We start from the raw sequence: 24094 nt of genomic DNA on the forward strand, positions 1-24094 counted from the left end.
GGCTGAGTCCTCTCCTGGCCCTCTCCTGACAGCACAGAAGGCCTTTTGTGGGGGAGCCTGGGGAGTGTTTACTGGAGTGGAGGCCAGGCTGTATTAGTGCTGCCTGAGCCCGTCTGTCACTTCAGCAGGGCCAGGGGCCAATAATAAGTAGCTGAGATGCCTGCCTGCTCCCCGCCTAATAAGGGAAGAAATGAAGCCACCACTTCTGAAAGGATAAATAGACAAAATCTCCAGGTTGTGATGGTGTCCTTCCAAAGTCCTAAACAGCTATATTTAGGGCAGGTGCGAGCCTCTGCCCAGCCCTGCAGCAGCTGCACAGTTCTGACAGCTGGGCTGCCTTTGGCCTGGCGTAGAGGGAGGCCCAGGGTCTGCGGGGCTGTGCTTGCCCAGTGCTTCTCCAGCCTAGCAATGGCCACTGGGATGGGCTTCAGGAAGGCTGGCCCCAGCCTGATCCCCCTGCCGAACAGCCACAGGTAAGAGAACACAGAAGGCATCCACAAGATGGAACTGAAAGCAAATTAATTTATAAAAAAAAAAAAAAAAAAAAAAGGAAAAGAAAAGAAAAAGAAAAAAGAAAATTTACAGAAAACTTTTGAACAGAAGGAAAGTGCCAAGACGCGGAGGAAGAGAAACATGGGGACATGAGGATCACAGGGCTTGGTGGGAGGGACTGGGAAGAACTGGTGGGGCCTGGAATCACATTTGCCTTTGCATCAAGGACGAAGAGGGGAGAGCTGGTACCGGGGGGCACTGGAATCCGGGGGAGCAGAGCCAGGCTGCCAGCTATGAGCCAGAGGTCGGCACAACCCTAGGCTGGGTGCCCCTCCCCCACTGCTGCCCCAAAGGCCAAGGGAATCCCTGGCTCCCAGCCAGGGTTCCGATGGTCTAGGTGGGAGAGGGAGGAGGAGGGAGGGGTGACCTAGCAAGTCATAAGAAGGAGGTGCTTAAGTGCTTTTTGACAATTTCACGTCTTAAAACCTTCCCGTCCCCTTCTAGCCCCCATCTCCGTGGCCCCTGGGAGCCCCCGGGAAGGGGGCAGAATAGCCCCCAAATGCCCTTTCTTCCTCTACTTCCTACCACAGGAATCCCCAGAATGTTTCCCCACCAAATACACATACGCTGACGTCAACTACGCAGGTGACTTTTAAAAACACAAAACTGACATTCAGAGGGAAAGGGGTCATTGGCTGAGCTGGGGTGGCCTAAAACAGCAACACTGAGGAAGCGGCAGGAGAGGTTAGTGGGAATAAACTGGGGATGGGGTGGCCAAAGGGGATCGGGAGCTGACTCGGTCACTAACTTGGGGCTGGAGGAGACGGATTCTGCACCCTATTCTATCCCAGAGTTCTCCCCAGAACCTCAGTTCCCCTTTCCTAAAACTGTCACCTCTCTCCTCCAAAAAATGTAAAAGTTGGATTTTTTTTACAGTGGGTGGAGGGAGCTCCAATGTGACTTTTCTTTATCTCTACTTCCTTTTGAAGGGCTTTTTTTCATCCATAAAAAAATGCAGTAGTTTTGAGGGGGTACACCCTTAGAAGTGGTTAATTAGAACCTTATATAAACACCTCCCCAGCCCTTTCTTTGAGGGCAGCATCCCCATTCTATCTTCTCTCCCAGACATTAGAAACATCTTTGCAGCAGAAGTCCTTGAATAATCCAATATAAAAACGCATGCCTCTGACAGGCACAGTGGGGGCTCTGGAGGGGCAGGAGGAGCTTTCCTTACGTAGTGATGAACTCTCCAGGCTGGGGAAGGGTCCCAGTGGTGGGGAGAGGGCTGCTTCTGGAACCTTGATCTCCTTGGGGGGTGAGGGGGAGAGATGTCTGGCTGGCTCCTCACTGTGGGGGTGGCACAGGGGTGACTGTGCCTGGGCTCGGGGCCGTGGGATCTGGAGGCAGGGGAGTGCCTGGGTCTGTGGAGAGAAGGAAGCTGTGTCAGCTGGGGTGAGCAGGAGAGGGGGGCTCCAGACCCAGGCCACCAGGAAAACAATCGGGCATGGCATGCAATGGACAGGAGATGGAAAGAGTGCCCACAACGTCCAATTTCCTTCCCCCAAGACCCCCTCCTCCCACCACGCGCTGGGGAAACTGGTAGACCCCAAATCACCCTCCTGCCCCCAAGGGAACTCTCTAGACGGGGCACTTGAACGTGATGGGAACAAGCAAAGGCGATGGCAGTCATCATGCAAAAAAGTAGCTGTTTTTCCAGTTCACAGCTGAGATGCTCTGTGCCACAGGACTCCTCCGTGACCCACCAGTGACAGGCCCCAACGTCATCCCAGAAGTGGCAGCTGCCAGGCTGGGGAATAGTGGAGGACAGCCAGAGAGGCCCTTCCCTCCTGATTCTAATTTGACCAGAGCGTTCAAAAAGGATCACAGCAGCTCCAGTACCTGAGCCCCGCCCCACCTGCCCTCCAGCCCTCGGGTGGGCCCCTCCCCCTTCCCCTCTCCCCTCCAGGACCCTTCTCACCTGGCAGTGGGCTGGCACTGGGCAGGAGGTTGCCCTGAACAGCTGCCACAATGGCAGGGCTCTGGGCTGCGGCGGATCCGAGCCCCGGCCCGAGAGGCAAGGAAGATGGCATGGTGGTGGTCGCCGGCAGGTTAGGATGTAGAGGGTTCGCCATGGACACAGGCAGGTTAGGTGGGGGGAGAGTGGCCGGGGCGAACGGGAGATGGTGGTGATGCCCATGCAGGTTAGGAGGAGGGGGGAGGTTAATACTGATGGAGTCGGCTAGGCTACCAAACGGGATGATGGATGGAGCAGGGGGGGGAGGCGGCATGCCAAAAGGCAAACCCAAAGGAGCATTACCCGCCACGCCTGGGTGCCCGCTGCCTGGCACTGCCCCTGGCATCATTGAGGGAGGAGTTTGTTGGTTGGGAAACGGTGAGGGGCCTGGGAATGAAGAGGAGAGATAGGGAATATTAGAGGCATATAATCTTACTTGGAAACTCACTTCCCCAGCATGCATAACCAAGCCACTCCTAGGAACCACCTCCCTGTTTTTTTTTGTTTGTTTGTTTTTTAAACTAGAATAAGTAGTAAATCCTTGGGATAAAATTCCAAGGATCTGGTTTGGGGAAGGATCCCTGCTGACTCAGGGACAGAAGTGAGATGGATCTGTAGAAACTGAGGCTGATCCTTGACTCCAGTCCTATCACAACCCCTTCGAACGGAACTGAACACTCAGCCAGACCACTCCAAGTTGGAGTGAGTTCCTACAACCCATCACTTACCATGGGGTCCAGGGGGGGGTACCCCTGGTGGGACTGCCCCAGGCTGGGGGGCTCCAGCTGGTTGTTGCTGCTGTGGCCCCACAGCTGACCCTGCCGGCCCAATCTGTTCAGAGGGGCCCAAGCTTCCGGGAGGGGCCCCGCTGCCGGCAGGAGCAGGGGCCACAGAAGCCGGAGCCATAGCCAAGCCATGGACAGTCGGTGGCCCTGCAGCGCCTGTAGGTGGGATAGGCTGGGAGCCTGGGGGCAGGGCCGGTGGTGGCTGCTGCTGCTGTTGGTGCATTTGCTGGAAGTGCTGCTGCCGGGCCCGCATCTCTGCATACTTTAGCTGCTCCATGTGGAAGGCTTGTCTGTCGGCCAGGAGCTGCTGCCTCTGATACTCGAGCTGCCGGGGGCCACATGAGTATTGTTACGCAGGTTTACACGATCCCAAAGGCAAACCCCTTGCCCCCTGCTTTGTCTTCGGACAAACCTGCATGCCCATTCCGACAGGTGCCCACACCAAATCTCAGTCTTGTGTTTGGCTTCCTCTGTCCTCCCCCAGCCTACCCCCTCAAATCTCCCCGCCAGGTCCCTGGCTGCCCACCTCACTGCAGTGGGGTTAGTTTGGTGGTAACTCTTGTTCTTTTCAGCTCCAAAGCTTTGAATCTGTCATTACTTTAATTTGGAAAATGCTTCTACTAGTTCCTCTTGTCAATTCATGTTCTTTCCTTCCTTCAAAACTGGAGGAAGGCTCATCATCCTTAGGAAGCCTTCCCAGATCAGCTCAATAGCCTCTGCCCTCTTGGCTTTTATTCTGTTCTGTCTCAGGATTTGTGTGTGTGTGTGCTTTTTAGAGCTGCATCCACAGCATATGGAGGTTCCCAGGCTAGGGGTCGAATCAGAGCTGCAGGTATCGGCCTACACCACAGCCACAGCAACACCAGATCCGAGCCACATCTGTGACCTACACCACAGCTCATGGCAACGCCGGATCCTTAACCCACTGAGTGAGACCAGGGATTCAACCTGCATCCTCATGGTTACTAGTCAGCTTGTTTCCACTGAGCCACAATGGGAACTCCTCTCAGGATTTTTATACTTGATCAGAAATCTCTTAACTTGCATCTGTGAGCTATGTTGAGCATTAATTGTTTTCAATGTCTCCATATTGTACACTTGATGCCTCTAACTAAGGAGATCAGTGTCAGAGACACTGTCTTCTATTTCTTTTATATTTTCTCAAAATCAACACTTTATCCTTCCCATTTCCTTTCCAAGTTCACCTCCTGGATCTGGAGCCCTTACCCTCTCATGATGCCTTAAACCTGTTCACTCAACAAATCTTTACGGACCGTCTACTATTGGCCAAGCACCGTTCAAAAACCTGGAGACACAGCAATCAAAGAACCGACTAGAACCTGGCCCCAGAGCTGACACTGGGGACTTGGGCTCCAGGCTGTACCTGTGGGTCACCTGTCCTTAACCACCTGGGCTACTCTGCTCTGCTGTGAAGCCCTGTCAGCCTCAGGCTCTCTGCACTGCTGTTCCCTCCATCCTAAACAGAGGGCCAGCTCAGCATCAAGGTGGGACCCTGGGCTCCTCGGACTCCGCTGGGGACACAACTCACCGCTTCTCGCTCCCGGTCCATGATCGTCTCTAGCTCCTCAAAGTGCCGGAGTTTGATCTCCAACTTCTTCATCTGGGTTTCCACCAGCAGGGCCACCAGGGATTTGATCTTCCTCTCCTCAACGGCAGCCAAGTGCTAAGAAAGGAGGGGTGGGCCAGCGGTCAGCAGGAGGACCCAGCTGAAGACGCTCCAGGCAGAGAAGGGTCGTGCGGAAGCGGGCAGGTTTTAAGAAAGAACTTGCTGTGGTCACAGCGCAGAGAGTAACGTGGGCTTGACTGATAAGTAGAGGGTAGGGACAGGCCCAATAGCAGAGGCTTAAAAAAGCTTAGAGAAGGAAGTGCCCATGGGGCACAGCAGGTTAAGGACCCAGTGTTGCTGCAGCTCTGGCACCGGCTGCAACTGTGGTGCAGGTTCAATCCCTGGCCTGTGGACTTCCACACGCTGGGTGTGGCGATTAAAAAAAAAGCTTAGATACAGATGGCCAACAAACACATGAAAAAATGCTCAACATCGCTGGTTATAAGAGAAATGCAAATCAAAACTACCATGAGATATCACCTCACACCAGTCAGAATGGCCATCATTAATAAATCCACAAATAACAAGTGCTGGAGGGGTTGTGGAGAGAAGGGAACCCTCCTGCACTGTTGGTGGGAATGTAAACTGGTACAGCCACTATGGAGAACAGTTTGGAGATACCTTAGAAATCTATACATAGAACTTCCATATGACCCCACAATCCCACTCTTGGGCATCTATCCGGACAAAACTCTACTTAAAAGAGACATGTGCACCCGCATGTTCATTGCAGCACTATTCACAATAGCCAAGACATGGAAACAACCCAAATGTCCATCGACAGATGATTGGATTCGGAAGATGTGGTATATATACACAATGGAATACTACTCAGCCATAAAAAAGAATGACATAATGCCATTTGCAGCAACATGGATGGAGCTAGAGAATCTCATACTGAGTGAAATGAGTCAGAAAGACAAAGACAAATACCATATGATATCACTTATAACTGGAATCTAATATCCAGCACAAATGAACATCTCCTTAGAAAAGAAAATCATGGACTTGGAAAAGAGACTTGTGGCTGCCTGATGGGAGGGGGAGGGAGTGGGAAGGATCGGGAGCTTGGGCTTATCAGACACAACTTAGAATAGATTTACAAGGAGATCCTGCTGAATAGCATTGAGAACTTTGTCTAGATACTCATATTGCAACAGAAGAAAGGGTGGGGGAAAAATGTAATTGTAATGTATACATGTAAGGATAACCTGACCCCCTTGCTGTACAGTGGGAAAATAAAAAAAAAAAAAAAAAAAAAAAAAAAAAAAGCTTAGAGAAGAGATGACCGAGTCTCCCTCCCTCGACCAAAAGGCAAAGAAAACAGGTCAGCACTGTTTAAAGGATGACAAGGAGGGATTTCTTGCAGGTGATGTGAGATCAGAAAAGGGGCATCTCCTTCCTTGGTCCCAGGGCCTCACCTTGGCCTTCACGGCGGCAGCGGCCAGGGCGGCAGCAGCAGCGGTGGAGAGGTTGCCCTCGCCGATGTCCCGCTCCACCTTTGTCTTCCTTTCCCCCTCCGATTCCACCTCCTTCAGCACTTCCTCCTGTCCTTCCTTGGGCTCCTTCTCCTTCTCAGGATCAACTGGGCCAGGAAAAGGGGGGGTCAGTCCTACAGCCTCGCTCCATTCCTGGACCCCAACCACCACGCTGGAGGCTCACCAATCGGGTCCCCATCACTCTTCTCTGACTCCTTCTCGCTGTCACCTTCTTTCCCTTTCTCGTCATCCTTCTTGGGCACCTCGCTGGTCTTCTCCTTTGCTTCTTCCTCCACAGCCCCAACTCCTTCTCGGGGTTCCTGGAGCCCCAGGGAAAGGAAAGGGGAGACTATTAGGGAGACTGGTTTGCATACGGAGGGCCCAGACCAGGACCTGAGCTTATGCCCCTCACAAGGAAGGCGACCTGGCTTCAGGATGCAGCCCCATCCAAACCCGGCCCTGCCAGAGCTGGATGGAGCCGGCACCCCTGACCACAGCTCCTACCTGGCCCCCTCCACCCTCCCGGCCCCGTCAGTCCCGCTATACCTTGGGCTCCTTCTTCTCCTCTGTGGCCTGGCCCTCTGCCCGTGCCTCGTCAGTCCCGCTCTCCTCTGGGCCCAGGGGAAGAGGAAATGGGAAATGTCTGACAGTCTGTCTACCATGCTCTTCCAACAGCCCCTTCTCCTAGCCAAGACCTTAATGACAGGACCGGGGGGAGCCACGGTGCCTAAGGGAAATCGCTGGGGAAAATAAACCCCCACCAATCCTCCCCATGCATCTTGTGCTCCGAGGCCCGAGGATGGCAGGGATGGTGTGGGGAGGCAGGTGGCTCTGTCTCCTGGCAAAAATGGAGTCTGGGACCTGGCCAGGCCTCACCTATCCGCTCTGGCTCGTCCGAGGTGGTTCCTGCAATGCCGCTGCTTTCCAAGCCAAAGGCTGGGTCGGCCTTGCCTGTCACTTTGGCTGCTTCTTCTACTTTCCGAACGTGGGCCTCCACCAAGGCCGTGGGTACCTCTTCCTTCATTTTGGAGAACTCTTCTGCAAGACCCAGAGAGGATGAGGCTGGGAGCGGGCAGGTGGGCAGTTTTGGCTCTCCCAGTGAGAGCTTCTTCACAAGCCCGGCACATCACCTAAACCTGCAGGGAGCTGGACGGGCGCCAGGACTGAGGCCAGCAGCAGACAAGGCCAGGAAGGCAGCCAAACTTGAGGGAGAGAGTTTTATGACCTGCGTACCCAGCCCTTCAAACGCAAACGACAAGGGGCTGGAGCCCCCCTGCATTACCTAGGGCTGACTTGGCCGCAGCAGAGGCCACTCGAGGATCGACGACAGAGGCCAGGAAGGCAACGGTGCTCATCACAGGGTTGCCTGACTGGCTGAAGGGGATGGGCTGGTAGGCCAGGGGGCCCAGGGAGGCCTCAGAGTCCTCCAGGTAAGGGTCTTCAATGGGAAGCCGAAGAAAATGCAAGATGCACTCGTCCTGCGTGCGGCTTCCCACATGCTCTGATACCTTGTTCCAGTCATCTTTGTACATTTCCAGTGCCTGGTGGTAGTGGAGACACAACTTCACTGACTCAGCCACCTTCCATGAAGGTCAGCCCCCCAACCCACTCAATGGAGCTGCTTCAGAGCTTTCTAGGCTGTGGTATTTGTGTACTCTGCTGAGTCCGAGGGCAATCTCCAAGTAGCACTAAGGAAGGACAAGGAGTTAAGGAAACGGGCCCAAGTCCCTGGGCCTGGAGCTGGTCCCTGGGGCAGGTGTGATGAGCGCCAGGAAGGAGAGGAACCGGGGCCAGATCACACTCTTCCCACTCATGAGTGCGGCTGGCAGCCTGGCTGCTTCCGTTTTCATACGACTCGCCTTCCCTTTTGCCCCAGTTACCTCCAGGAGTAGCAGCGTCTCCTGTTCGGTCCACTCTCGAGTGGCACTGGCCGCAGCTTTGCTCTGCAGGAGAAACACAGGCGGGTCAGAGGGAGGCGGCCGTGGTCGCGGCCTCGAGGAGCAAAGGTGCGTTGCCCCCGGGGCAGCCCGAGACGCCCTACCTTGGAGGGGACGTTCTTCTTGGTGTACATGTCTGTGCGCAGTCCGAAGTTCTGCATGTCTGTCGGTTTCTCCTTGCCTTTGTCCGGGAAGTTGAGCATTTGCTGGGAAGCAGAGGTCTGCTATTTGTGGAGGGAAAAGAAAGAGGTGAGTCCGCGTGCCTGCCAGGAGCCAGGGGCAGACAGACAGAGAGGACAGACAGAAGGAGCTTCTTTCCCACAGCCAGGGGCACCCCTGGACGGGACTTCCTCCCTCACTGCTGTAGCTCCTCTGCTCTCACGGCTCTTCTTCCCGGGCAGGGGCCCCCCAATAAAGGGGCAAATAAGAAGCCCAGCGGGGTCTACACCCCACCTACCAGCTCTGGCTTGCCCTTAGCCGTCTCTGGCACCAGGTCATCCAGCTCTTTGCCCTTTCGCCCAGCCTTGGTATCAGCATCAACCTGGCGGCCCTGGGGGACAGAGCTTGGCGTCATGGAGGCTGGGCAGGAAATGACCAAGCCGAGGCCCTGGAGGCCTCAAGACCAAATGCTGGGCAGCCCGCAAGCTCGGGGGGCACTCATGCCACTGTTCCGTGTTCCCTCAATGGTTAATTAGATCTGCAGTTGGCATGATTTCCATTTGTATTCACAGGTATCTTTACAGGTTCTCTTAGGAGCTGGACAAGTAGGTTCTAATCCTACATGTGTGACCTTGGGCAAGCCACATAGCTTTTCTCCTCTAAATTGTTGTAATGTATGAAATGGAAGTGGGAAAAAAAAAATGGAAGTGATAAAAATTATGAAGCAAAAATGAAAAAATGTTGGAAATGTGACAAAGGTAAAAAATTTCATGCAACTTCATTTTAAGCCATTTTTCTCTCTCTGCCCCATCCCCCTAGGTTAGCCTGTCTGCTCCCTGAGGACAGGAAGCATCTCTTCTCCCTCAGCAAGTCCTCACAGTCTTAGGTACAAAGGCTGAGAGAGGGTGCTAAGCACACGGGGCTGAATCCTGTGGCCCTTGCGTCCTATGGGAAAGGAAGAAGCCTCAAAACACTTCTGAACCATTACCCTAAAAAACCAGAAAAAGAAAAGTCCAAAGAAGGCCCGTTTTGCCCACCCCCACCCTGACCCCACAGCCCCTCACCCTACCTGCGGGGTCTTGGGCTGCAGAGGCACCAGCCCCGATGGTGTGTCCGCCAAGACGTGGAAGTGAGAGGTGGGCGGAGGCCCCATTGGGGTTGGTCGACTCTCAGCGTCCACCTGGTAGTTAATCAGACCCCACTGTTCTAGGAAGGCATGGACCCTGTGAGGACGGAGGCAGAGACAGGGTCACATGGGACAGCCAGACAGTACTGGAGGAGGAGGGCTTGGGTGGAGGTGGGGGCACCCTCTTCTCTGCTCCTTCTACTCCCCAAAAAGTCCCACCTACTCCCAGCACCTAAATGCCAGTGACACTCAAGTCTCCATTCACAGCTGTGGCCCCTGCATGTCCACTCGCCCACTAAACATCTCTTCTTGGGTATCTCACGGGATAAGGTCCTTCACTACAGACATGCCCCTTCAGAGAGTGAAGGACTCACACTCCAGAGAGTGCCCCGCATGCCCTCAAGCCCCCCACACCCAAACCTGAACTTCACCTTCCCCAGAGGTGTTTTTTTCCTGCTCGTCCCCATGCACCTTGCTGGCCTTTCTACTTCGGCCAAGAAGCATCTGCAGGCAGATATTCTCACATCCCCCCTGCCCCCCTCACGGCCCCTCAGCTGCAGACACACCTCATGATGGCACACACATCACCCGCCAGGTTCCTGCGGCAGGCGGTGGATGTAAGATACTCTTGGGGGTTCAGGCGGTAAGTGTCGATCATGAAGTTCCGATAGGCCAGGTAGCTTAGGAAAGAGAGGGATGAACGAACGATGAGAGGGCTGAAGGGCAGGAAAAATGCTAAGAGAGCCAAGGACTCCTCCTGTGTGACAAAGCAGAGAACACCTCCTCTACCTCAACACACACTGTGGGGCTACTTGATGGGGTTTTTAGTTACATGAATTAACTCCATGGCCGTACTTGGGGATGTTTCATCCAACTTGGTTTTTTTCCTCCTTTTTACAGCCACACCTGCGGCATATGGAGGTTCCCAGGCTAGGCGTAGAATAGGAGCTGTAGCTGCCGGCCTACACCACCGCCACAGCAATGCTGGATCCGAGCCACATCTGCGACCTATGCCACAGCTAGCGGCAATGCTGGATCCTTAACTGGAGCAAGGCCAGGGATTGAACCTGCATCCTTATGCAGACTATGTCAGGTTCTAACCCACTGAGCCACAATGGGAACTCTTCACCCAACTTTTGAACAGGAATCAAAAGGTAAGAAGAGGTGCCCTTAATTCCAAAGGCATATGTTAAAGGAAAGTCCTTAATCAGTGCAACCATTTAGTCAGAGCGGCATGGTATTAAGAATACATGATTTGGAGTTCCTGTTGTGGCCCAGTGGTAATGAACATGACTAGTATTCAGAAGGACACAGGTTTGATCCTTGGCCTCAGTCCATGGGTTAAAGATCCACTGTTGCTGTAAGTTCTGGTGTAGGCTGCAGATGTGGCTTGGATCCTGCATTGCTGTGGCTGTGGTATAAGCTGGTAGCTGCAGCTTCAATTCAACTCCTAGCCTGGGAACTTCCATATGCCACAGGTGTGGCCCTTAAAAATGAAAAAAGAATACATGTTTGTTTGTTTTTTTCTTTTTGTCCTTTTTTAGGGCCGCACCCTTGGCATATGGAGGTTCCCAAGCCAGGGGTCTGATCGGAGCTGTAGCTACCAGCCTATGCCAGAGCCACAGCAATGGCAGATCCTTAACACACTGAGCAAAGCCAGGGATCGAACCCGAAACCTCATGGTTCCTAGTTGGATTCATTTCCACTGTGCCACAACGGGAACTCCAAGGATACATGTATTTAGCCGTCCCTGCATCGTTTGGAAGTCCCCACCTCAGGGACTGAACCCATGTCATAGCAGTAAGCTGAGCCATAGTAGTGATAATGCTGGATCCTTAACCCATTGAACCACCAGGGAACTCTTAAGAATACATGCTTTGAAGGTGAAAAGGTCTACGCTCAAATCCTAGTTCTACTGTGATGGAAGAGTAGAACTGCCTGTGAAGATTTAGCAGAGTGCAGGGCACGTTGTAGGAGCTCCAAAAATGGTAGCTACTGTGTGGTAGTGTTTGAGTTTGAGAACAGGAGCCAGACTAAAGGACTCAGATCCCAGCTTTACTACTCACAAGCTGCATGACCTTTTTCTTCTTTTGTCTTTTTAGGGCCGTACCCTGTGGCATATGGAGGTTCCCAGGCTAGGCGTTGAATCAGGAGCTGTAGCCGCCTGCCTACACTACAGCCACAGCAACGCCAGATTCAAGCCGCATCTGCTACCTACGCTACAGGTCAAGGCAACGCCGGATACTTTAACCCACTGAGTAAGGCCAGGGATTGAACCTGTGTCCTCATGGATGCTAGTCAGATTCATTTCCGCTGAGCCACGATGGGCACTCCCGTGAGCTGCATGATCTTTTTTTTTTTTTTTTTTTTGGTCTTTTTGTCTTTTCTAGGGCCGCACCCGTGGCATATGGAGGTTCCCAGGCTAGGGGTCCAACCGGAGCTGCAGCCGCCGGCGACAGCCACAGCCACAGCAACACAGGATCCAAGCCACGTCTGCAACCTACACCACAGCTCACGGCAATGCCAGACCCCTAACCCACTGAGCAAGGCCAGGGATCGAACCCGAAACCTCATTGTTCCTAGTCAGATTCGCCAGCCACTGAGCCACGACGGGAACTCCAAGCTGCATGATCTTAAGCAAGGGGCTTGACCCCTCTACACCTCAGTTTTCTTATCAATAAACGGAAGATAACAAGACCTACCCCTAAAGCGAATGTGAAGATTAAATGAGTCACGGCATGTTGGACACTTAGTATAGTGCCTAGGAGACAGTAAGTTCTCAGAACATGTAGGCAATTACCATCCTTTCCTATTTTAGACCAAGAGTGCAAAATGCAGAACAGGTCTAGTTCCAGCCCTGTGTGAGGATCCTGGTGAACTCATGTCATCTGTCACTACTCCCTCTGGAGAGAGCAAGGCTTCTTTACACACTGCTTTCCCCAGGGAGAGGAGGAGGAGAGAACCACACCAGGATACAGGGAAAGAAACATGGTGGAAGGGAAGGGGGTCCCAGAGCGGGGCAGCAAGCTCATTCAGTCCTCAGGAGCCTGGGTGTAGCACTGACTCATCCCTAACCAGAGACTGCCAAACACGTCCAAAGCCAAGTAGGTTTAGCCAAAGGAGATGAAGACTTCTGAGCCCCAAGTCCACACTTTACAAAATACTTCTCTCCAGAGAGCCCTCTCCATCCCTCAAACCAAACACTTGGGTTTTCACAGTTCCTCCTCCCATTTTTTTTCCATCAAAACCTACTCACAGGGAATAGCAGTAGTCACATTTAAAGCTATTACTTATGCTAGGGACATTTGCATTTTATTTATTATTTTGTTTTCTTTTTTAGCTGCGCCTGTGGCACATGGAAGTTCCCAGGCCAGGGATCAATTCCGAGCCACAGTTGTGTGAACTAAGCTACAGTTGCGGCAATGCCGGATCATTAACCCACTGCACCACAGTGGGAACTCCGAGATACATGCATTTTAGACAGCATCCGTACTTAAGGATGGAAAGGCTCTGTAGGCTGGTAAAAGAAATGGTAGCACACTGGGAGTTCCCATCGTGGCGCAGTGGTTAACGAATCTGACTAGGAACCATGAGGTTGCGGGTTTGGTCCCTGCCCTTGCTCAGTGGGTTAACGATCCGGCGTTGCCGTGAGCTGTGGTGTAGGTTGCAGACACAGCTCGGATCCCACATTGCTGTGGCTCTGGCGTAGGCTGGTGGCTACAGCTCCGATTGGACCCCTAGCCAGGGAACCTCCATATGCCGCGGGAGCGGCCCAAGAAATGGCAACAACAACAACAACAACAACAAAAAGACAAAAGACAAAGAAATAGCAAAAAGACAAAAAAAAAAAAAAAAAATGGTAGCACACTGGAACAGATATTTGGCAGAGAAGAGTATGCTTAATACGGCCTCCCAGGCAAATCCCAGAGAGCAGTGGCCAAGTGCTGGGCTGGGGCTGCCTGTGGGCCAGATCACGTCTTTGTAAGCCTAGCACAGTGCCTGGCTCACGGAAGGTGCTCAAGAAATGTTTGCTAAACTGGGTGGAAAGGAGTGAAAAGCGGGCAGAGAGAAACATGAGCTGAGGTTTCCTTACATCTCTGGAGTCTTGGACTTGTTCTTGCCGTTGAAGAACTCGGGGAGAGCCCTCCGCTCTATGGCATGAACACTGCAAGAGAAGCCAGAGTGGATTCAGAAGGCTCCAGTGGAGACATGGGAGCCCCCAAGACAGGAAAAGCCCAGAATGTGGGGCATCAGGAAGGAGATGAGATGCTTAAGGAGAACTTCCCACCGAGGCTGGAAGACTCAACGAGACTCCTAGGGGCGCCCCTCAAACTGAACTGTACCCCCGTCTGTATGGCTAAGGAAGAGATAACTTATTTAGAGGCAGGAGGAGGAACAACACGCTGACCTCTGGCGGCAGGGAAGTAAGGATTTAGGGAGAAGCTGGAGCAACAATACCTATTATAGTCAAACCAGGCAGCGTAGCTGGGGATGATGATGTGGTGGGTCTGTTCGGTCACATTGTCCTCGTGTAGGTCCGGATTCTTGGTCTGCTCTCCCTTGTTCCCCGTACTGTTCTCATCTTCATCCTATGAGCATGGAGGCTGTTGGACTCCGAGCATTCCCATTCCGCCCCCCGGCAGACCCTGCTTCTCCCACACCCAGGAATGCTGGCACTGAAGACTGGGGTGGGAATGAGCTGTTAGGGGCCCCAGGACTCCAAGGGTCAGAGTTTTGAGCAACAGCTGGACTTCGTCTAGGGTGGGAAAAGTCTGGGCAGAGGAAAGTTCTGGGGAGAAGGAACTTTATAATCACAAGTCAGAAGCACAGAGGGGCAGGGCCTCTCTAAACTGGCTCCACCTTGCCCGTAGTCTCCATGCTCTCATCTTCTTGTTCATCTGAAAGAGAGCGACAGCAGAGAGAAGGCAGGATAGGAGGCCCTGCGGGCCAGAGGACAGGTGCGCTTTCTGAAAGGCCCCGCGCCTCCTTCCTCTTGCTCCCCATCTTACCCAGGTCCGTCATGGTGCCTCCTTTGACCGGGGCTGACTCTGAGTCCTTCTTAGTGTTGACTGCCAGAGGAGAGAGTCATTTTACCAGGCAGTTTCTGCCCAAATCAAGACCTTGCCTCTCCACTGTTAACAGTTCCAGAGAGCTCGCTTTCTCCAAAAACTTGTTCCACCTCATCACAAACTGTAGTAATGTCTTCCAGCTGCAATCATTCTAGGGCCGGAAACTCCCCTGCCGCTTCCTCCCCTTCCCCAACCAAAAATTCATTTAACTCAATTTGTTTCTTAAAAAGAAGCATCTTCTACTCTATGTAATTCATCCATCATCCTTGTCTTTGTCAGGCCCTTATTCCATCTATGTGTCTGTAAGTTCTTTTTTTTTTTTTTTTTTTAGTCTTTTTGCAGCATACAGAGGTTCCCAGGCTAGGGGTCTAATCAGAGCTATAGCTGCTGGCCTACACCACAGCCACGGCAATGCCAGATCCGAGCCGCGTCTGTGACCTATACCACAGCTCACGGCAACGCTGGATCCTTAACCCACTGAGCAAGGCCAGGGGTTGGAACTCCTATATTCTTTTTAATCTTATCCTTTTTGTTTTCCCATTTTTAGATAATGTATTAGTGTGTTTATAATGTTCCCAAAGTAGTGGTAAATGGTACATGTATATAACTTGTGCTCAATATTGACAGTGGTATTTAATCCAAAAGACCTTTGGAGACAATTACTGTCAGGCACAGAGCACAGTCCACAACCCAGACAGGAATATGAAGTTCGAGGATTGTCTGTGGTGATGAAAATGGTTTTAATAACCAGCTATGTTGAAGGGAAAGAAGCCCTAGACCTGGAGCTGGGTCTGGGAGGTCAGGTGGTTTGACCCAGGACAGGGAGGATGGGGGTGGGGGTGGGGTCCAGGAGCTTGGCTGGGCCCATACCTGTTTTGGGCAACGTCACCTCTTCCACATTGGGAACCGGTGAGGGCTCATCCATGTCCTTTGTCAGGTCTTCTTGCTCCTCTTCTCTGTGGCCACGCTTTGACTTGGTGTAAGGTGTTGAGGGACTGGGAAGGAAAGAGAGGGAAAGAGAATCCTGTCATCTCTGGACAAGGAATCCCTGGAGGGAGAGCTTCAAGGGAAGGGAGGCAAGAGGGACTCCCAAAGGGTCTGTGACGAACACCATGATAAACATAATGAACATTGCCCAGAGTTCCCATCGTGGTGCATCGGAAACGAATCCAGCTGGGAACCATGAGGTTGCAGGTTCGATCCCTGCCCTTGCTCAGTGGGTTAAGGATCTGGTGTTGCCATGAGCTGTGGTGTAGGTCAGACACGACTTGGATCTGGTGTTGCTGTGGCTGTGGCGTAGGCCGGTGGCTACAGCTCCAATTAGACCCCTAGCCTGGGAACCTCCATATGCCGAGGGAGCAGCCCTAAAAAGGCAATAAAAGCGGGAAAAAAATAACACTGCCATATGGGACACATGCAAATTGCTAAGAGAGTAAATCCTCAGAGTTCTCAGCATAAGAAAAAAAGTTAATTTATTTTTCTCTGTCTTTAATTATGTTATCTACATGAGATGATGGATGTTCATGAACTCACAGTGATAATCACTTCATGACATGCGTAAATCAAATCATGATGCTGTATGCCTTAAGCTTATACAGGGCTGTATGTCAGCTACACCTCAAAAAAACTGGAAGGGAAAAAAAAAAAGAGAGAGAGAAAATCCGGGGGCAGAGCCGAGCAAAAAGAGGAAACAATCACTACAGAGTAAAGGGAAGAGGCAAAAGCCTCGAATTTGGAGATTAAGCTCTCTTTGCGCTTCCCGGTGGCCGGGACCAGAACCAGCCACTTGACAACAAAAGGCCTCCTCATCCTCCCTCTCAGGCTGACCCAGGTTGGGGTCTGGTGGTTACGGGAAAAGCATGGACAGAGCAGTGAAGGCAGGGGGTGAGGGGCTGGCCTACCCTTTCTTGGCATTCTTCTTCTTAGCTTCTGGGGTCGGTGAAGGAGAGGGGGAGCGTTTCCGCTTCTTATAGTTCCCTCCTTTCTTGTCCCGTCGATCTGAATCTGGGCTGTTCACCTGCAGGTTGGAGAATTGCAGCAAATGTCAGCCAACAATCTCTGATGAAGACTTATTCCAAGACTTGTGCTAAGGGCTCAAGAAGAAAAGGAGTTTTCACCTCGTCTGTCAATGTCTTGGCTGATATCTTCTTTCGGCGCGAGACAGGGTTTTTGTCATCATTCACTTCATAGTCTTCCTCATTCATCCATTCATTGAAGGTGTCTGTGTCCAGGATCCACTTTGCGTGAACCTGAAGTACAAAGGCAGACTGTGCTGGAGGGAGGCCTGGAAACCCCAGTTCTGCCTGGGGACCCTTAACAGAGGAGCCTCTGCTTCACCTCCAGAGAGGGGTCTGGCCCTGACATTCTTCTTGGGGAGGGTGGGCATGGACAAGAAAAGCTTACCTTTCTGGGTTTCTCAGGAGTTGGAGCATCTTCCACAGATGCTTCAATTTCACTGGCTGGGATCCATGTGTCGTAACTGCCATGGGAAATTAAGCAATCGATGGGGAGAGGGTGTAGAAAAATAAAGTGCAAAACTTTTACCTTTTCCATTGACAAAAAGTATTGGGTTGCTGGGTTATTTTTTGGTATGACTCTTTCCCCAATTAATTGGGATTCTTTTCATCATAAAGTAATAAAAATGACTATAAAAAATTTTAAAAATAGGAGTTCCCATCATGGCTCAATGGAAACAACTCCAACTAGGAACCATGAGGTTTCGGGTTTGATTCCTGGCCTCATTCTGTGGGTTAAGGATCTTGCGTTGCCGTGAGCTGTGGTGTAGGTTGCAGACATGGCTTGGAACTTGTGTTGCTATGGCTGTGGTGTATAATAGCAGCTGTAGCTCCGATTTGACCCCAAGCATGAGAACCTCCATACACTGAAGGTGAGACCATTAAAAAGACAAAAAAATAATAAAATAAATAAATAAATAAACAAAAGGAGTTTGCTGATGCCTCAGTGAGTTCATTAAGGATCTGGCATTGTCACTGCTGTGGCGCAGGTTCAATCCCTGGCCAGGGAACTTCCACATGACATGGGCAAGGCCAGAAAAAAGAAGAGGAAGAAAAGAATCATCCAAACACAAGGTATTTGTGACATCCAATATATATTTTCTTCCCAATAACTTTTTTCTGTACAATTTTTTTTTATGTAAGTGCAGTGATACCAGGTGGTATTTCACATTCTACTTTTTGCAATATTTATCTACAAATTATCTATGTTATCGCTATCAGTTTAAAGGTTGCAAAATAGCCCACAGAATAGATATAAAAATGAACTGAAACATTTTCCCACTGTTAGATACTGAGATTATTTTATTTGTTTTTTTGTCTTTTTAGGGCTGCACCTGCAGCATATGGAAGTTCCCAGGCTACAGGTCTACTCAGAGCTGCAGCTGCCAGACTATACTGCGGCCACAGCAATGTGGGATATGAGTGGCTTCTGTGACCTACACCACAGCTCACGGCAATGCTGGATCCTTAACCCACTGAATGAGGCCAGGGATCGAACCTGCATCCTCAGTCAGGCCCGTTACTGCTGAGCCACAACAGGAACTCCAACAATGAGATTATTTTTAAGGTTTACTTACCAAAAATTACACTGGGATGACCATTTCACACATAAAGCCCCAATCCTTGCCTGCTAAGTCCAAAGTTCCCTCAAGACAGGATTCCCATTATAGGTGGGAAGAAAACAATGAACAGACTTAAAAATAACCCTCAGAGGGAGTTCCCATCGTGGCGCAGTGGTTAACGAATCCGACTAGGAACCATGAGGTTGTGGGTTCGGTCCCTGGCCTTGCTCAGTGGGTTAACGATCCGGCGTTGCCGTGACCTGTGGTGTAGGTTGCAGACACAGCTCGGATCCCACATTGCTGTGGCTCTGGCATAGGCCGGCGGCTACAGCTCCGATTCGACCCCTAGCCTGGGAACCTCCATATGCCGCGGAAGCGGCCCAAGAAATGGCAAAAAAAAGACAAAAAAAAAAAAAAAAGAAAAAAACACCTCAGAGAGTGCCTTCTTGCTTTTGCCAGATGTTCCAGGGCTTCTCAGTCTGGCTCTTACACTTAAACCTGCCCCAAGGACCCATCCTCACCTGTCAGGATAGTAGCCCCAGTGCAGAAGAACCTGCTTATCCCTCTTCATGACTGGCCGTACCCATTCCTCTGGGGATAGAGACAGAGCAGGGAGAGACGTAAGCTGAAGGGGTATACACACAAGGTCACTCTGTACACATCTCCTGCTGCAGCAGGGAACCTGGAACTAGGGACAGAGGTGGTGAGAGGATTCAGGGTTGAAAGGAGAGAGGAGCCCAGGCCCTGGATGGCTGCTGAGCAGTCCCCCACCTCCTAGTCCAAGCCATCCCCTGCAGTGACCAAGAAAACCCTGGTCTCACCTTCCTCCAGGTTCCCTGGGACAGGACACACAACATGGGAGGCATTGTTCTTCTCCTCAGTGACCGTCCCCTGGATGGCACAAGGAGAAGCAGGTCACTAAGGGCCCCTCTGAAGTACTCATGGGTGTAAATAAACCAAAGTGAGGTCTGACTGCAGATCTGCCTTCCTAACCATATTTTGCTCAGAGTGGTAGCAAAGTTAGCTTTTGCATTCCCGAAGCACGTATCAGTGAGTGGCAGAGAGAAACAACTGGGATTGTGCTAATGATGGAGAAAAATCAAAGAATTTAAAATTGCTACAGTTAACCCTACGACTAGATAATCAATTACGCACGGGAAATATAAAGTCAATTTTATGTCCCTGTATGTCATGTCCCAATGACATCTGCTTGTTATCATAGAGTTGCAAATGGCAGAGATTTCAACAATCTGAAATCAGGCCTCTCTAGCTCAGTGGAAGTAGATGCTTTCCCCTCCAGGCCCATGCATCTAGGACAGTGATCCAAACCTACCAAAACCAGGAAATGAGAAAAACAGAAAGAGAGGCTCTTTCTCCCCTGTGCCCCTTCCCAGGCTTTAATTCTCATATTTTGCCAAGTTTGTAGGGCTACCTCAGGGCTGCTTCTTGTAAGGAAAACATGAGGAAGAGGGTCATGGGGTTTCTGAAACCTCTCCTGATCCATCTACTCACCTGATGTCTCTTGATAATGTCCTTTAATTTCCCTAACAGTTTGGGTTCAATTTCTGGGCACAGAAAAATGTTAGGTCGAGACAGGCAATTATTCTGTGGAAGAAATAAACAGGATGAGATTATAGGAAAGGGGTGTTTTGGACTCTCACTAGGGGAGGTTCTTGACTATTACCTGCACCAAGGACTTCTCAATGGTCATGAACATTTCCACATTGCGGTCCATGCGTGATGGATTCTGGAAATCGTAACGCCGCCTTGTGAAGAGGCAAGAATCCAGTGAGTGGTATAGCTCAAGTCTGGTTACGAGCTTAAGAGACTGTGACTTTTTATTTTTCTTTTTAGGGCCACACCTGCAGCACATGGAAGTTCCCAGGCTAGGGGTCAAATGGGAGCTGCAGCTGCCGGCCGACACCACAGTCACGGCAACGCCAGATCCAAGCCGCATCTGCGACCTAGGCCACAGCTTGAGGCAACGCGGGACGCTTAACCCACTGAGCGAGGCCAGGGACTGAACCCACATCCTCATGGATACTGGTCAGGCTCTTAACCTGCTGAGCCACAACAGGAACTCCTGTGACTTTTTTAACATGGGAAATTAGGAGGCAGTCTTGCCCTCAGCTTTGCCAAAATCACCTGGGATCTGGGGTTCACTGGTTTCAACTCCATGAATCACTTTGTATTTAGTCCAAAAGGACATAAAAAAGTTTGAGATGCAACCTAAGAATCCCTTTTCTTTTCTTCTACAAAACACACACACACACACACACACACACACACACACACACACACACACACTCACTCATTCTTGGAGACTATTTTGGCTCTGACTCCCAGCCCATCTTTCTGACCTAACAGGTCAGGCCTACTGACCTAGCAAAGAAAGGGTCTTGCAAGAATGTCTCTCCTCTCCCACCCTGACAAAGACCCCTGGGAATCCTAAAGCGGGACTCCCTATAAGCTAAATGGAAGAAGCACAGAGAGAAGAGAGGACATCTTACCATCCCTGGTCACTCTTGAATTTGTAGGCAGCTGCAAGTATGTGGCACAGGGAGCCTCCTGCTTTGAAATCTAGGAAACATTTGATCTACAAAATTGAGACAGAGAAGAAGTATGTGAGCGTTACATCCTAAATCAACTTAAGAATCCTTTCACAAAATCCTATGCTGAACTGATTTCCCTCGTGAAACTGGAATTCTTTAACTTTGTGCCGCTGTATCGTGTAGCCTGGAAGATGTGAGAGAAAGAAACCAACATTCACAAGGCCCCCCACGTGCTTTACTGGGTTACATCATTAACCACTGTAGAAACCCTCCAAGGCAGGTGTGTTAATCCCATCGAGAGATGAAGGAACCAAGACTCAGGTATAAATGCCTTGCCCAAGATAACAGAGGCACTAAGTGGCAGAGCCAGGATTTGAACACAAGCCTGTGCAAATCCACACCTTACATGTTTTAACCCTGTCGTGAGCTTCCTGACTGAAGTTAGACACTCTGAAATAACCTGTTGCACAAAGTATTCCCTAGGACAAAGGGAATGGTAAACTGAGGACTCTGCCGAGCCTGTAACACCCCAACCAGGAAAAGGAATGGTAGGAAATACCCAAATCTCAAAAATGATGAAATTTACAAAACCCAAACACCAACTCCCTCTCAGGGTTGGAGGTTTGCTCCCTTGCTTTTGGCACTCACCGGCAGTTTAGTGAGAGGTGCATTGCTGACATGTTTGCCAAAAACTTCTTCCTGAAATTGTAGCAATTGTACAACCAGGCTAGACAGGGACTTGTTGGTAGGTGGTTCAGCTTGTATATACTGGGGAAAGAGGGAAAGAAAAGAAAAAGAGACCCTGGATCAATGGTCTACCACCTCCCTTATTTCCTCCCCAGGAGCTCTGGAAGCATCTAGGGCAGGAAAAAAAGTGTCTTCTTCCCTCATGTCTGGTTTCTATTAAAAAAAAAAAAAAAAAAAAAACGGCAGAAGGGAGGCCCTACATGCCCCTCATCAGGAAGGTAAAATTCTGCTGCCCCCAGTCTAAGCTCCCAATTTTGGGAGATGAAGGTAAAGGCAGTTTCCAATTCTTCCTCAGCTGCACCCTAAAAATGGAATTGCAAGACCCTGATCTCTAGCCAACAGCAATGAGAGTTGTAAAATTCTGAAGATTCAGGGAGTTCAGGCCATGAAAGCAACCTCTTCAAGGCTCTAAGGGAGACAACAGTCTGTTTTGTAGAGTAACTTTGTGGAAGGTCAACATTTCCCCTATAATACAGCCTAATAAGAAAGGTGCAAGGAAGTAAGCTGAAGCAAACAGGCTGAAAGTGAGCTTACACCTTCTGCTTCTGCTAGGACTGGGCACAAATGCCTTCACAGGCTCTCCTAGATGGGAAAGACCAGCTACTACCCAGCCTGGTGGGAAACAGCAAGACAGCATCCGTCCTTTTGGAGGAAATTATTACAGACAAGCAACCCTGGGCCTTCTTAAACATTTCCTTGCTATGCTACCTAGCATCCCAGCCTCCTTCTGTTGTCATTTAAAACGGTGCCAAGAGGCTTTCTCTTTACCTTTTGACCCCTTTTTCCTCAGCCCTAATCACAGAGAAAAGCACACCTTTCACTGGGAGGTGTAAAAAGATCCTTGAAAGAAAAGGTAAATGACAGAAAGAGTTAAGAACTTGAAAGCTGAACCAGGTCACCGGCTGTCAATCCCCCCAGGGCCAGAGCCTAAGCCCCTAGACTGATCTCGCTTCCAAAAGATCAAAGGTAAGAAGCCTGGGAACAAGAGTCTCACACTGGGGTACAGAAAAGCCACACACCCAGCAGCTGTTTGTCAGGATCCTGACACCTGAGAGGAGAGACCTTCCAGAACAGGGCCAGGCTCCTGACCAGGATCAGAGGGGCATTCTCCTAAACCGCCCATCATGCTTCTGACAGGCTGCAAAGCTGAGCAGGAAGAACTGGGGAGCTGAAGGAAAGTCAGAAAGAGAACCCCTAACTGGGGGTAGTGAGAGGAAGAGAGAGGCAGACGGTTTCCAGAGAAAAACCCTATGTAGCAATGTTCCTTTCAACCAGGCCTAAAGACAAAGACACCACCAGGAACAGGTTTGGTAGAAGACAGGTAAGGCTTCTTGAACCCTTTGTTCACTACCTTATTATGTCCTGTTATGGCGTGGGGGGCTACAAACATAAAGTGTATCCTGGTCCTGAACCCCAAACCCAAGGCAAGGCACGGCCAGGTGGTGGGGTGAGTTCATTGTGACCCTGAAAATGGTTTTAGAAGGGGTAGCTGCCTGGAACTCCTACACTCTGCCTTCCAAAGAGGTTCTGTTGGAGCGGTAGAGACAGGTGATCTCGGGGTGGGGGCCTTTCTCAGGCTGATGAGCAGTCAAGGGCCTGCTCTGTGGCTGTTTACCCTTCTGCTTTCATCATCTCTCTCTGAACATACACAAAGCACAGGAGAGGCCTCAAACCTGCTGGTACCTGGCTCCGTGGGGAGCTCTGGCGGGCACCGTGGCGGGCACGTTGTAAGGGCGGGGGGGTAGGGGGGGTGCCCATTCGGCACCGGGTCCACCCCTGGCCGTCTCTCCCGGAAAAGCCCGGAAGGCGATGGCTTGGATGGGTGGGCAGCTGGCACCGGGACCCGCCGGGGCAACGGAGAAAAACAAGGGGCAGAGGGCGCAGCCGTGGGGGCGGGGGTTGGAATCAGCGGCTGGGGGGGGCAGTAAAAGAGGTTGGGGGAGGGGCGCGGGGCGGCGGAAGGCGCGCAGGGGCTGCTACGGCCGCCGCGGGGGAGGGGCCGCGGGCCGCGGGAGGGTGGGCAGGATCCGGGGGGGCCGCGGGGCCGCGGTCCCTTTGTCCCGCCCCCAGCCCCCGCGCGGCCCTGCTCACGTACCTTCTTGTAGTTCTTGCCAAGCCAGAGCCGCACGTTGTCGAACTGGGTCACGGTGTCCGCGGCCTCGTAGTACTTCACGTTGGGGCCGCCGTCCTTCTTCCGCACCGCCATCTTCTCGGGCTCGGGCCCCGCCGCCGCCGCCGCCGCCGCCGCCGCCGAGGCCGCCCGCCCCGCTCAGCTCAGCTCCCGCCTCCTCCGCCTCCTCCTCCGCCCGCCTCCCGCCGCCTCCCGCCGCCGCGGCCGCCGCCTCCCGCCGCCTAGGCCGGCCCCGGCTCGCGCAGCGCCCCCTGCCGGCCGGCAGGGCGCGGCGGCGGCGGCGGCGGAGCCCCGGGAGCGGGGCGGACCCTGGCGGCCTCCCCGGCGGCGGCGGCGGCGGAGGCCAGAGCTTTGGGGAGGAGGCTGCTTCCTGGAGGGGGCGCACACTCCCCTGAGATCC

At 51.8% G+C, this 24094-nt stretch overlaps 1 protein-coding gene and 1 long non-coding RNA gene across 20 annotated transcripts; one reads left to right on the forward strand and one right to left on the reverse strand.

Moving 5' to 3' along the window:
• Nucleotides 1-323: 323 nt before the first annotated feature.
• On the forward strand, nucleotides 324-6189 carry LOC146403274 (uncharacterized). Its single transcript, XR_014803391.1, has 2 exons — nucleotides 324-473; nucleotides 4492-6189. It is a non-coding gene; the product is annotated as an uncharacterized LOC146403274 (long non-coding RNA).
• SMARCC2 (SWI/SNF related, matrix associated, actin dependent regulator of chromatin subfamily c member 2) lies at nucleotides 503-23891 on the reverse strand. 19 transcript variants are annotated; one of them, XM_021092849.2, is made up of 30 exons: nucleotides 23659-23891; nucleotides 21465-21584; nucleotides 20775-20860; nucleotides 19949-20030; nucleotides 19777-19869; nucleotides 19086-19155; nucleotides 18786-18855; nucleotides 17091-17166; nucleotides 16805-16936; nucleotides 16589-16704; nucleotides 15558-15682; nucleotides 14628-14687; nucleotides 14479-14516; nucleotides 14077-14207; nucleotides 13712-13783; nucleotides 10185-10298; nucleotides 9562-9715; nucleotides 8791-8883; nucleotides 8438-8554; nucleotides 8277-8339; nucleotides 7679-7937; nucleotides 7273-7434; nucleotides 6943-7007; nucleotides 6581-6716; nucleotides 6340-6503; nucleotides 4841-4975; nucleotides 3235-3616; nucleotides 2810-2893; nucleotides 2471-2536; nucleotides 503-1913 (listed from the first exon to the last, which is right to left on the reverse strand). In XM_021092849.2, exons 1-30 carry the CDS (start codon nucleotides 23767-23769, stop codon nucleotides 1837-1839), a joined length of 3453 nt encoding a protein of 1150 aa, XP_020948508.1. In that variant the 5' UTR covers nucleotides 23770-23891; the 3' UTR covers nucleotides 503-1836. The 19 variants fall into 19 exon arrangements, with proteins under 19 accessions (XP_020948508.1, XP_020948507.1, XP_084812103.1 ...); XM_021092848.2 differs by having other exon boundaries at nucleotides 8438-8557; XM_084955977.1 differs by having other exon boundaries at nucleotides 8438-8557; nucleotides 18786-18952.
• Nucleotides 23892-24094: the final 203 nt, after the last annotated feature.

This window comes from Sus scrofa, chromosome 5, assembly GCF_054392235.1.
Source record: "Sus scrofa isolate SSC_HxYL_T2T_F1_AM1 chromosome 5, Sscrofa_HxYL_maternal_Yorkshire_Landrace_v2.0, whole genome shotgun sequence".
NCBI classification, from domain to species: Eukaryota; Metazoa; Chordata; class Mammalia; order Artiodactyla; family Suidae; genus Sus; species Sus scrofa.